Genomic DNA, 12,803 nt, shown 5'->3' with positions numbered 1-12,803 from the left:
TTAAGAAAAATCTTGCTTGAACGCTGCCGGCTGGCTCAGATGTGTAACTTCAGTCTCAGAAGGTAAGAGATAGTGAAGTGAGCAATCTGCTTTATGCATTGTAATTCAAGTGGAAGCACAAGTTTTTCCATGGGTCTGCACTGCCCTCTGGATGTTTGCAGAGGGAAGTGTCATATCTAGTAGCATGAAGCATCTTGCTATTCCTTTACAGTTCACTGCAGCCGCAGAATCTGCTATTTTTGACACCAATGCAAGAAACAGATACTCTTGCATAAAGCTGTAAGACACATTTGCTCATTCTAAAACTAATGCATTGCAAAATCCAAACATAGTCAACCTGGTTGTGCACTGGCACTTTTCCAATGCAGTGGCCTCAACATAAAGGCTGTATTAAGATTTTCTTCAGTCAAGAGATGGCTGCTGATGACCTCGCTGGGAGGGCTGAGCAAATCTCCCTCTATAATACATCTGATCCAGAAATCTTTCTTTGTGCGAGGTGTGCATGCAGCTTTAACATCAAGGGGCTGACAGAAGGAGAGGGTAAAGCTTTGCAGCTTTTGTATGCCTCCACTATGCAGCATTCTGTTTCAACTGTGTGTGAGCATGAAAAAAACAGGAAAAAGGATCATGTGATGCAGTCAGAACAGCATCAGAGGAGGCAGCAGGGGCAACCCTGCCCTGCAACAGGACTCATCTGAAGGGGCACAATGAGGCATGAAGGGTAGTGAGGGTTACATAACAAAAACTGCATCCTTTCTTTACAAGAACAGTGTTGCTTATTGAACCCTATGTTGCAAAAAATAAGCATTTACAGTTGGAATTCCTTGTTAAATGTATTTTATTTAAATTTATATTATTGTGCAATAATATAAATTTATTTAGTATTAATAAATTTATTTTGTATTAGCCATAGTTTCTTGTTTCTAATTACAATATTGACCAGCATCCTTCCATGCTGGTCATAATAATAATGTTTTCATTATTATGTTGCTTTTTTATATAACAATCATCACCATAATTAAAATAATTGTCAAAAATAACTTTGTCAACTAATGTTATTATTTATATTATTGTCATTGTTCTCACTAATATTTGTATGCTTATTATTAGTAATTGTTATTTTTGTTTCTAGTTAACAAATATTTCCCTTAGTTTTGTTTTATAATTATTATGATTATTATTATTTTATTTTTTATTTTTATCTTTATTGTTGCTGTTGTTATTCTTAGTACTATACCAAGCAGAGGACAACCAATAAGCTCATGTTCCACTACAGTTCTCCACAGGTGATTGGTGGAAACTGTCATCCAATCACAATTCGTCTTGAAAGTGGCTTCTTGGTCAGTTTGGATCTTTTTTTTCACCTCCTCGAAAAAAAAAATCATAAATAACTACCCTAATTTACCTCTAGAACCACGATATACTTTTACTTACCAAAATGTTTCTTTTCCATTGCCCTGTCAGGCTAAGTTAATGGCACTTTTAGAGATGGAAAGAAGCTGAAAGTGTCTTGTATTTAGTCGTCCCAGTGGGAGCTCACCAGCGTTAGCATTTGGGCTAGCATGACAACCAGTGGAATTACCATCGTCAGTATGTTTCCTTCTGATTTTCATTGCAGCGGGTAAGTTGAAACTAACACTTGGGGTGATTTCAGCCGTGCGTCGGCTTTATGTAATGTATTTCAACGGTGGATAAAATAATTTTAGAGTTCAGGGTCAGGGTAAGTGAGCTAAGGCTGCTAGCAGCTGTGTGTCAGCTAACTGCGGTGTCGATGTTCCTTGTGCAAACACAGCCGTAGGGAATCTTTGTTGGTCAAACTGTCCCTAATTCCAATATAAATGCCTCTCAATCGAACTCCTAGTGATAAATATCACACATATGGATTTGATAATGCGAATGTTGGTTCACTTTTTGCTGTATTGTCCTCAAATTCACATCAGTTCTCCGTATATGGCGTTGTGTTGGAATGTTCTTTGTATTGTTGCAGCAAAACTTATTACATAGCCCAATTCAAAAACTTATAATCATGATTGTTTAAACTTATATACAAGGATTGAATAAGATTTTGGAAAATGAATAAAAATTTCTTGACCTACTGAACAAATTTGTATTTTAATGAATTTGTAATTTTATATTTTCAGTTTTGTGGTTTTGTCTCTAGTCACCCCCTATCTTTTTTTGTTAAAAGGCCTCTACTATGGACTTTAGAAGAAATTGTGTTGCTTCCAAACGGATGATGATGTCGCCTCTTACATCTGGATCATGCTGGTTTCTATGTCAATCGTCAACCACTCCTGCAGGTTATTTGCATTTTTAATCAATGTTCTTTGACATAAAGTACATACGTTTGAACAAAGCTCTCCAAAAATCAATAACTGGTTAATGTATTCCCAGTTTGGGCATAATTTTTGTTTACCTCTTAAAACCCAGACTATTGTGAAGACAATAAAGAGCTGTCAGTGAACCCCTGGCATTCACAAGAGTTAGGGACCACTAACTCTTGCTTAAATCCAGCAGCTTAAATCCAAGAATACAGTAAACTCATCTGAAACACTTATAACTGCTTATGTTAATTATTCAAACACCAAAATTTACCTCAATATGCTTTGATAGGCACATTGGAAACCATTTTACCACTACAGCAGTTGCTAATGTGTAATGATAAAAATTGAAATGAATGGCTCTTCAGGATTGGCTGCTTTGCAAATTTAATCATCGGTATCATTAACCAGCTCCTAGTTTCAACCCAGGACTGCACCGCATTACACAGAACAATGATCCACATTACCACCATTCACACCAACTTTAAATCTTTTCTGAAAGTATTTGCAGAGTTGCCATGATCTCCATTTTCTTGTTAAATGCCTTAAAATTGATCTAGTGAGTGCTTACAGCAGGTAGGATAGACCTTCCAACCAGAGCTTTTGTTTCATTTCTTCGTCCACACATAACTGTGATTCGTTTTTCCTGGTAATTTTGCTACGTACGAGTTTATCTTGGTTGTGTTGACCCACAATACCCTGCGGTGTATTTGGTTCACTTTAAGTGGCCTGTGGTTTTAGGCGGACCCGGGTCATTTCTTTGATCTCCACCTTTGTTCGATGGCACATTCGCATCAGAGCTGGACTTTCTGTGCAAACGAGCTGGAGTTGGATTCAAACTAAACATTAAAGGGACACAAGAAAGGACTGAGTTTTTCAGGTTTAAACAGACCTAAGGTGGTCTCCATGCCAAGTAAAGCAGGTTTTAAAGAATGTGTAATTAATGAAGACTGATTAATTTAGCTTCAACCTTTCTAAGTATGATATTTTGAATTGAAGAAGAGAAAGTACTCTGAATTTTATGGTTCAGGTGGGTTTTTTTATATTCTGCAGGAATGTAAGATAATGATGTTCTGCCATCAGTTAAAATTTAGATTTTGAGACTGTACAGGTGAAAATTCAGACACAGAAAGAAAAGCTTTTGACTAATGTACTAATTTGAAAGTTACCAACCAAATTAATATTTAGTTGCTGTCCAATGACAGAATTGTTTACAATACACAATAGAAAACCGGTTGCTGATTTAGAATTGAGCTTCATTCTGGTTCCAACTAACATCTTTCAACTCCTCACTGAATGGTTCAGCTGCTGCAACATCAATTCAAGAAGCATTCACACATTTGTCTTGCTTATTGACATGTTTGTATTCCAGATTAATTCTCCAATAGCAGAATACTAAGTAATGTTTGTTGCTTTTTAATAAATGTTTTCATTTTTGGGAAGGGCACACATTGGGACCTATGTTCATCCATCCATGTAGGTCTGTCTGCTTCCTGTTTGCATTCTGTAAGATTTTGCTTCATGATTTTAAATAACTTTCTGTAAGGATTCTGTTGTTGATAACCTTTGCTTTCCTAGAAATGTTGTGCCTCAATGAAAATTCCAGGTAAATATGAAAGGTAATTTTATTACAATATTTCATTAACTAGTTGCACTGCAGCAGGTAACTTTTTTGATTTATTATTTGAATAATATTTCACATTTAAAGTGTTGCTACCGCAGAAATATTGGCCATATATTCCTAGAGAAGTTTGTTTATTCTTTTTAAAAAATGGGGCAAAACAACAACAAACTTTAGAAATTCGAGTTTTGGAAATGTGGGAATGACTTAATGTATTTCTAAAAATTCCTCTTTCTAAATATGGAATATGATGAATTAGTGAATTTTAATTTCCAGCAGGCATTTTTCTTTTGATCCGTTTGTGTCCCGTTGTTTTTGTGCCACTTGGTGGCGATATATGATGGACATTTGAATCAGTTGGGTAATAATATAGGTGTTGTCTAACCTTCATAATGTAAAATTACTAATAGATATAGTAGTTTATTATGCCAGATTTTTATGGGTTTACTTTTGATTTTTTTCTGACCGTGTGTATAGTTTTTAATCATTGTTAGTTTTTGTACAATAATATGGTGGGAGATTTACCCTGGTTTTGCTTTAAATATGTATTTATTTTTAAAATCAAACTCTAGTAGCACCCTGGTAAATAACAGCATAACATCCCAAGTCTGGAAAGCTGGAAGTTCCGATCCCATCACCAGCATCATTTCCCCTCCTCCTCCTGTTTCCCTCGCACCCCAAGCGTTTCTCGAGCGCGCACGCGTGCGAAGCTGCGTGGGAATGGCTGTTTGTGTGACCGAGGGGGCTGGGCCGCTCGGAGCGAGCACTGAGCTGCATGAGTTTGTAATGTCCGCCATGTTGGCCATGGCGTATTGAACCGGGCAGGAACAGCGGAGCGCAGGAGCGAGAGAGACCGACAGACGGCGACTGAGACCCGGGCCTGCCCGGCTCTGTTCGCGCTGCTAACCGGACCTGAACGACTGCCCTCAGAACCGACTCTAAAAGAGACCGCGACAGATTCCTCAATGAGAACTCGAAGCAGACGTGTTGTTACTCCAGGCAGTTCCCAGAGATTTATGCTGCATCTTTTATTATAAGAAATGAGTAAACTGTCGTTTCGGGCGCGGGCGTTGGATGCTTGTAAGCCCCTGCCCGTCTTCCGCTGCGAGGATTTGCCCGACCTGCACGAATATGCCTCCATCAACCGGGCGGTGCCGCAGATGCCAACTGGGATGGAAAAGGAGGAGGAATCGGTATGTTATTCTAAAAGGCGATCTGCCGCCGCTGGATTTCTTTGACAGTGTTTTTCGGCGCCACAATGTTACCTGCGCAAGCTTGTGCAAAATGGCCGCCATTGCTGCCGTTTTGTGCGCACGACAGATCTCGACGAAGGCTTTAATTTACTAAACTTTACCTACACCAGGGGAATCATAATATCGCTATATTGTGGTGTTTTACTGAAAAGTAGTGTTTTAGCGGTCTGCTACGCTGCAAAGGGCGCACGAAGGCACAAAGAAGTCACGTGACTTGTGTCGGCGCCACCATTTTGTTGACTTTTTGCTAAAGGCGGGCAGAGGCCTTGGTTTGTGTGCAATTCCGCTGCTTGAACAGCAGGGGGAGACAGCGGGCCTCCGCCTCGGTTTGACATCTAGGAATTGGTGTGTTGACAGTTGCAGCCGTGCCATGTGTGCTGTACTGGGTGACTTGGTGGAAAATGCTGGCAGAAACGTCTTGAAATCTCACATTTAATGTTAACATGCTGCAAAACTATATTCAGCGTTTATTTATCCACTTATAAAAGCGGGATTTAAACTTGTATATAGTGTCTTGGACTTAGTAAAACCAACGTGTAGGGTGTTGTTTATAGCGATTGTAATTTGTGATGGTAATTTTGCACAATATATTTTTTGAAAACGTTTATTTGAAGTTTCCATTCATGTAGTTCATCTATATTTATAATTGTGGTTATAGATGGATATATTTTTAAGTGGTGGTAGGAATATTGGCTTCAACTGGCTGTTACCCATTTTCAGCTTCAAGTAAAATAGTTGATCTATGCTTGGGGATTTTGCTAATCTCATATATCTAAATTTCTTATTGTAAAACTTTGAAAGTTATTTACGTTTGATACTTAAACTTAGTCAAAGCCTACAGAATATTCTTTCATATAAACTAGTATTGGCTGACCCCGATTATTGGCTAAACTAATTTTCACCCAAAATTATAATTGATTAAGTTAGTATAATGGGTTATATGCATGACATGATTTACATGTCATGAAAAACAATTTGTAAAAGGGAAAAAAAAATAGTACCGGTATTCTTTTAATGTGAAATGTATGATAGTAGACTGTTAGGAAATTGGATAGAAATAGGTAGTTCTGGGATTGATTATTAGTATATTTAAAAAAATGCAATAATATTGCACAATGTGCATCACTGTTATAATTAGCCTCTGGGTTTTAGCATGTCAGCTACTTAAAACAAACGCTGGATATGAAAATCGAAAGCAGTTGGAGTTTATCTAACTGGCCAAACAGGTTATTGGCAGACAGTCTGTGAATACATGGCACTTAAAAATATAATTGCTTCATCTGTGTCAAGTAGGGCCATTTATTGAAGTGATACTCAAACAGACTGACAATCTGAAATGCCAGGCAAAACGTGTCGTCATAGCAACCGTCATAGTTTTGTAAAATAGTCCTTTACAATTATTTAATTACTTTAATTATTATTTTAATTACTTTTGGGGCTGAATCCTGATACAAGTTGCGTTGTTGTCAGTTGCTATGGTAACGAGTCTACGCGTAGTATAAAGCTTACAGAGAGCAAAAGAACGAGTAGTTTTGAGTTATTATTCCATTGCATAGCACTAAATGAATCATATCTACATCTCCAGGTTTCACTTTAACGGACTAGTTCTACCGCGGCAGCGCTGCTATGAACGGCAAGTAAAAGAATAGTCTGATTAGGTGGTGAAATAAATTTGTGGTACAACCTCTCGTGGCAATCGTTTTAAAACATGTTTCACAAATTACCTAATTTTGTTTGACATCCTCCATATAAAATCCAAACTGTTTCTCTTTGGAACTAGATTAGTTCATCTGATTTGTCTTCAGTTACCGTCTCATTCACGACTCGCCTCAAACTCTCGCTGTCACCATGTTTGTTTTCTCCGTGCAACGTGATTGGTAGAAAATTTTCAGGTTGGGAGTGGGGAGGGACTATTGACACATTCATAGGTTGTAGGATAAACAGTGAATTTGATGGCAAAAGTTTATTATTTGAAGGACAATTTATAGTCGATAGTTGCGATGTAGCCATTTTAACTATTGTAAACAGAAAATATCACGATACATCAAATATACTCGATACATCGCCCAGCCCTAGTACAGGCGTCAAATTTTAAACGAGATTATTGAACTACATCCCATAGCCACATGTTGCCCAGTTATGAGGTCTTTATTGGTATTAAAATTTTGTTTTATTTTTTCCAAGTTAGAATAACTGGAAAAGCAGTTTTCCAGATGTTTTTATCTCTATACTAGTTTTTATATAACCTACTGTATGTTTTCCATATAAATATTTCATGGCATCACACTTCAGTTTTTCCCCCAAGTCAATATATTTTGGTTACTGACATATATTCAGAGAATAAATGCATAAAAATGAAAAGAAATCAATTTTTTTCAAGATAGATTTGTGGTTACAAACATTTAGTTTATTCATTTTTTCAGGAAAAGAATAGTAGACTCCAAACTGCTTTAAAGAATCTGCATTTGTGATCTAATTTTATCTGTATTTTGGAGGTCTTATAGCATTTTATAGCTAAATTGAATTCATCCGAATGCCACAAAAGGAATGAAACAGCCCTCTTACTATTAGGCTATTCATTAGTCAACTTCAGCTGTGTTTTATGTGATGTGGAAAAACAGAAAATTTAACAAGCTAAATGTTAAAGGAAAAAAATGTGGAACTTTCAGACATGAAAATAACAGCATTTTGATCCAGTATGGCTTGTAGGAACCTTGTTGTCACTTTAACAGCTGGGAAACGTTTGTTTCTTCAGTTTCATTTCCGCTCGGAGCTCAGAGACTTCTCCTTTGGGATGCCACAGCAGACAGAAACACAAGGAAAACACTGACACAGTGCAAAGTCAGCAGAAACCCCGTCTCACCCCCACGCTGGCCCTCTCCCACCTACTGTACACATCCACACGGTGTCATTACATAACAGTGTGACAGAAGAGATAAAGAGGGCAGTTTTACTACAAGGCAGCCACGGCTTGGCTCCCTGACCCACATCCTCTCCAGCAGCAGCGGGGTTGTTTCTACTCTCAGTCAGCTAAATGACCGCACGTGGAGCTGAGTTACTTTGATACTAGTTAGACTTCTTAGGCACTTCAGCAACTGATTTAAAGGTGTTAGATGATGAAGCATTAAACGAGAATATCCTAGGGTTAAGACCTTATTTTTTTAAAGATTGTAGGTCCCAGTTATACTGAATCAAAAGTAAATTCAGTGTATTTTATGGAAAATGTTCTATTTTCCTGTCACTATTACCTTATTTATTGACCAATCCAGCTGTTTGTCCATATTTCCAACTCTGCCATCCATCCTTGGTCTGTCTGCTCCTCCGTTTATCATCTATCCATTCATCCTTCTGTCCCTTCACCCATCCATCCGTGTCCGTTCATCCATTCATCAGTTTCTGTCCATCACATCATCCTTCATCTATTCGTTTGGCCATCATTCTTGCATCTTTCCGTCAACTCATTTTAATGTTTCCAGATTCCATTTATAGTTTTATATTTTATCCATGTATGGATGAAGGGAAAATGGACGTGAACCTAACAGTGAAACTAGTCCTTAAAATAAATTTTCGCACACAAATTACATACAACATTTTCCCATTTATGTCCTGCTCTGTGATATTTGCCTGTTACAGTCAAAACTGGACGTCTTAAGGAAACATTGCTCATGCAAGTTGGTGATGAAGTGGAAGCATGCTTCCATGGTGAGTTATGTAACCGTGGTATTTCCTGTTTGGTACCAGAGAAACTCAGCTCCAGCCTGAGGGAACAGAGTCTGGTATCAGTTGGACCGTGTTTGTGTTCAGCCAGTGATGCTACCTGTTTTATTTCAGTCAGGAAGCAACAAACCTCCATAAATGAAGCTTTCTGTACTTTAAATGCTGAAATATATCAATGTCCCCAAGACTTCCTCGGCTTCTCCTGGCTGGCATGCACTGGAAACACCGGCAGGAGGCCACATTTCTGTTGCCATGGCACCCTTTACAAGTCTCATCCATTTTTCTTGGGTATATTTATTACTAGGAAGGTGTGATGTGAAAAATGGATTGTTCTTCCAGCCTATCTGCATTTATGACTGAAGAGAAAAATGATGTCGCTGCTGCTGTTCCAGGATGTTTACGTGGAAAAAATATTGAACCTGTTGGTGCGACACTTCTGTCAAGGGAAACCTTGAATATTTTTTTTTTTGTGTTTAATATGTACATCTGTGAAAAGACCAATGATACCAAAACATGTGATATTTACGTGTTTTTGGAGAATGCAAGAAAGTATTTGTCCTAGTAGATTGTTGCTTCAGGCAGTATAATTAGAAAAACTGGGCTGTTTGCTTTTCAGGCCTGTGTTCCAGTGGAAACACTTGATGCAATACTAACCTCAAGGAGTTTTCACAGCAACAGTTTCACATGATGCAAGGATTAAAGGAAAATTTCCTTTGAAACCACATAACTTTCTCTAAGGCCTTATATTAACACTATGTTCTAAATCTGGCATTGGCTTAATTTGCTCTTTTAAGGCTAATTGCGATCAGTATTTGCAATATCAGTCATAAAGGAGTGTGGACACAATATTTTATACATTATATTTCATTTTCTATGAGTTCAAGTTCTGCATATCAATACTAGTTTTTGTCTGTTTGATGGATTTTCCCTCCATAGCTAAACTTGATGTTTATCTTTAGAGGCTGAGATGACAAAGCTCACAGATAGGAGGTGGGATGTGTGGAGGGAAAAAAATTAGTTGTTTATTTGTAAGTGCCCTTTAGAGATTCTCAAGGTCACCTTTATATTATGTACGCTCAAAGCAACATTATTATTGGAATACATGTAAAATATAGCCAGAGGTGTGTTAGTTTGGATATTGGAAAATCTAATCAGCTGTGTTTTGAGACGAGTCTCTAATTTCTGATAGTTTAAAATCTGTGGATGAATTGATGGAAACATGTTTGCCTTGTTAGCTCCCTTGTCGTGTAGTCATTGTTGCTAATAACTTGCGCTGCTGGGTAACATTGTTGCATAACTGAAGGGAAGATCCAATTTAATCTCTGAATTTTCATTCTTGTCATCTACTAAATTGCAACTCTATACTAGAAAGCTTCCATGAATTCAAAATATTGTGGTTGTTTTTTGAAAAGCTGCATTTGAATTCGGCTGCCGAAGTATGAGAGCTGTTAGTTTAAATGCGTTTGTTTTCACTGAAGCAGCCTATAAACGTCTCGCTCGTTTTCTCCCGTTTTCAGACTGCAGTGCAGATGAGTTGGGATGTGTCATTCTTGGATGTAAATCCAAACGATGAAACTGTAGCTGTTGCTACTAAAATTAACCACTTGAGTTTTCCTCCGTATTCCATTCACAAAAGCCCCTAATCTACGCTCGGCAGAGGAAATCCCTGGGCTGTGAAGCGTGGTGAGAATCAAAGCTGAGAAAGATCAGGATGTGTTTCAGGTCAAAGGAAGGTTACAGTGCCTGGCTGATACTCACCACGGCAACTTAAGCTTCATTGTCTTTTTACATGCACTATTTATGCTGGTAACGCTGCTCTGAAACCACATGGTTTACCTGCATGTTGATTTGTGAGGTTGGAATAAATGTTGTTTAATTAAAAGATAAAAACACAAACTCTCACAGATGTGTTGGTTGAAACCTGGTGGTTTATTCATCTCGTCCTTCCCTTTATATTTTCTAAAATTTCTTTAAAGTTGGCTGTGTTGATTTTTATTGTTTGTACTGTTTTTTATTCCAATAGAAAATGAAGCCTTTCCCAGATTTTCTCCACATAAATGTTAAATCCCATATCTCTAACCTTTATCTGAAAAAAAAAAAAAAAGTAAAATGCATGAGGGAACATAGTACTGGTTGATGTGTTTACGGTCTGACAAATGGGAAATTTAGCGTTTTTTCTGCAGCATGAACCTAAAAGAAATGACGTCTTTATCTAAAACGGAAACACCGTTTTAGGGTTCCAGAGGGAAAATGTTTATCATAGAATATTCATGCCTGTTTTGTGAAAATGCAGATGAAAACCCAATCTCTACCCTTACTAATAACCCCAAACACAGCATAAATAGTGACAACAATGGCGTATCACATGTTTGACTTATAGTTTACTAGTTTTAGAATCAAATGTGACACAAAAAAAACTCAACTTCATCACTTCACATCAAAGACTCCACCTAAGTTTTGTTGTTTGCGTTTCTTGTTGTTTACTAGTAACCCGATATGGAGGCTTCATGAACATCAGGTCCCAAACTCAATGTTTAGTACCACTTACAGGTTTGGGGGAGTAAAAACAGTGGGCTTTTTTGGGGGGCCGGGGGACTACTTGGATGGTTTGTCTCCTTTAACACATCAGGATGATACAAACATGTTTGTCTTAACCTGTAATTTTTGACCTGATCTTTTAGAGTTTTAGCCTGAGTAATCATGTTTGGTTAATGTGTTTGTGTATTTCTGAAACTGCAGTGAATATTGACAAACTGATGGAGCAGCAGATGAATCTGTCTTTGGCTTGTTCCTCAGCCAGATGTTACACATACCGAGTGCCTGAAGTGTAAAATTGCACTTTGGGATCAAATGATTTGAGTTTAATTTTTATAATTGTTCTGCTGATTTAAGATTGAGCTTTGCAATATATTGACTTGCTAAAATCACCACTGTAGCGTGTGACATTGCATTTTAATGCAGTAGGTGATTATATTTCCAGTTCCAGTTGCCTATTCCCCTCTCAACTGCCCCTCATTCAGTTTTATTTAGATTTCTTCCAAACCATTTTCTCTATAAAGCTGAAAGATGGTTTGTGGACGAAGATGGATCAGCTGTTTTATGAAGTATTCCTATGCCATGTACAGTACAGACCAAAGGTTTGGACACACCTTTTAATTCAATGAGTTTCCTTTATTTTCATGACTATTGACATTGTAGATTCACACTGAAGGCATCAAAACTATGAATAACACACGTGGAAATATGCACTAAACAAAAAAGTGTAAAACAACTGAAAATACCCCTTATATTCTAGTTTCTTCAAAGTAGCAACCTTTTGCTGTGATTACTGCTTTGCACACACTCTGCATTTTCTTGATGAGCTTCAAGAGGTAGACACCTGAAATGGTTTTCACTTCATAGGTCAACCTGCCCTGTCAGGTTAATAAGTGGAATTTCTTGCCTTATAAATAGTCATGAAAATAAAGAAAACCCATTGAATTAGAAAGGTGTGTCCAAACTTTTGGTCTGTACTGTACATTTTTGTTGTAGGGCCCAAAATCCCTAAGCTAAAAGCCAATGCAATAGTTTTAACATAAGAATGGCCTTTTTTCTTTTATTTTCCCAATAATATATTAGATGAAACAGAGTTACATTTTTGTGGACAACTGTTAATTGCTGATCTTGAGTTATGGCTTTATTAAAAGTCTAGTGTATAATTTTTTACATTTTTGAGGTCTTTTGTTTTTGGGCATCTCTTCTTGGCAACAAGAACAGGATGAGATTAAAAGATAAGATGCTTCTTGTGCCATACTGTTTTTTCTTGTTAATATCAAGATTTTATTTGTCTGGGAAAAATCTCATTAAAAAACAAAACTGTCCATCAGCATCTTTGTTTGCAGGCCAGATTGG

At 37.5% G+C, this 12,803-nt stretch overlaps 1 protein-coding gene across 3 annotated transcripts in view; it reads left to right on the top strand.

Annotated features, from left to right (window-relative positions):
- Window positions 1-1,325: 1,325 nt before the first annotated feature.
- LOC116711804 (enhancer of polycomb homolog 1-like) overlaps window positions 1,326-12,803 on the top strand; it is a 34,110-nt gene continuing 22,632 nt past the window's right edge. Inside the window, exons 1-2 of one of the 3 annotated variants that reach the window (XM_032551333.1) lie at window positions 1,326-1,621; window positions 2,189-2,300. Coding sequence is in view for 1 of the 3 variants with exons in the window: in XM_032551332.1 (XP_032407223.1) it covers window positions 4,983-5,135 (153 nt within the window). In the remaining 2 variants the exon portion in view is untranslated. Of the gene's footprint in view, window positions 1,622-2,188; window positions 2,301-4,656; window positions 5,136-12,803 lie in introns of those variants that run through there. The other 2 variants (XM_032551334.1, XM_032551332.1) reach the window with 2 other exon arrangements.

This window comes from Xiphophorus hellerii, chromosome 21 (assembly GCF_003331165.1).
Source record: "Xiphophorus hellerii strain 12219 chromosome 21, Xiphophorus_hellerii-4.1, whole genome shotgun sequence".
In the NCBI taxonomy this organism is placed as follows: domain Eukaryota; kingdom Metazoa; phylum Chordata; class Actinopteri; order Cyprinodontiformes; family Poeciliidae; genus Xiphophorus; species Xiphophorus hellerii.
The sequence above is the reverse complement of the archived record's forward strand: the minus strand, read 5'-3'. Positions and strand labels throughout refer to the sequence as shown.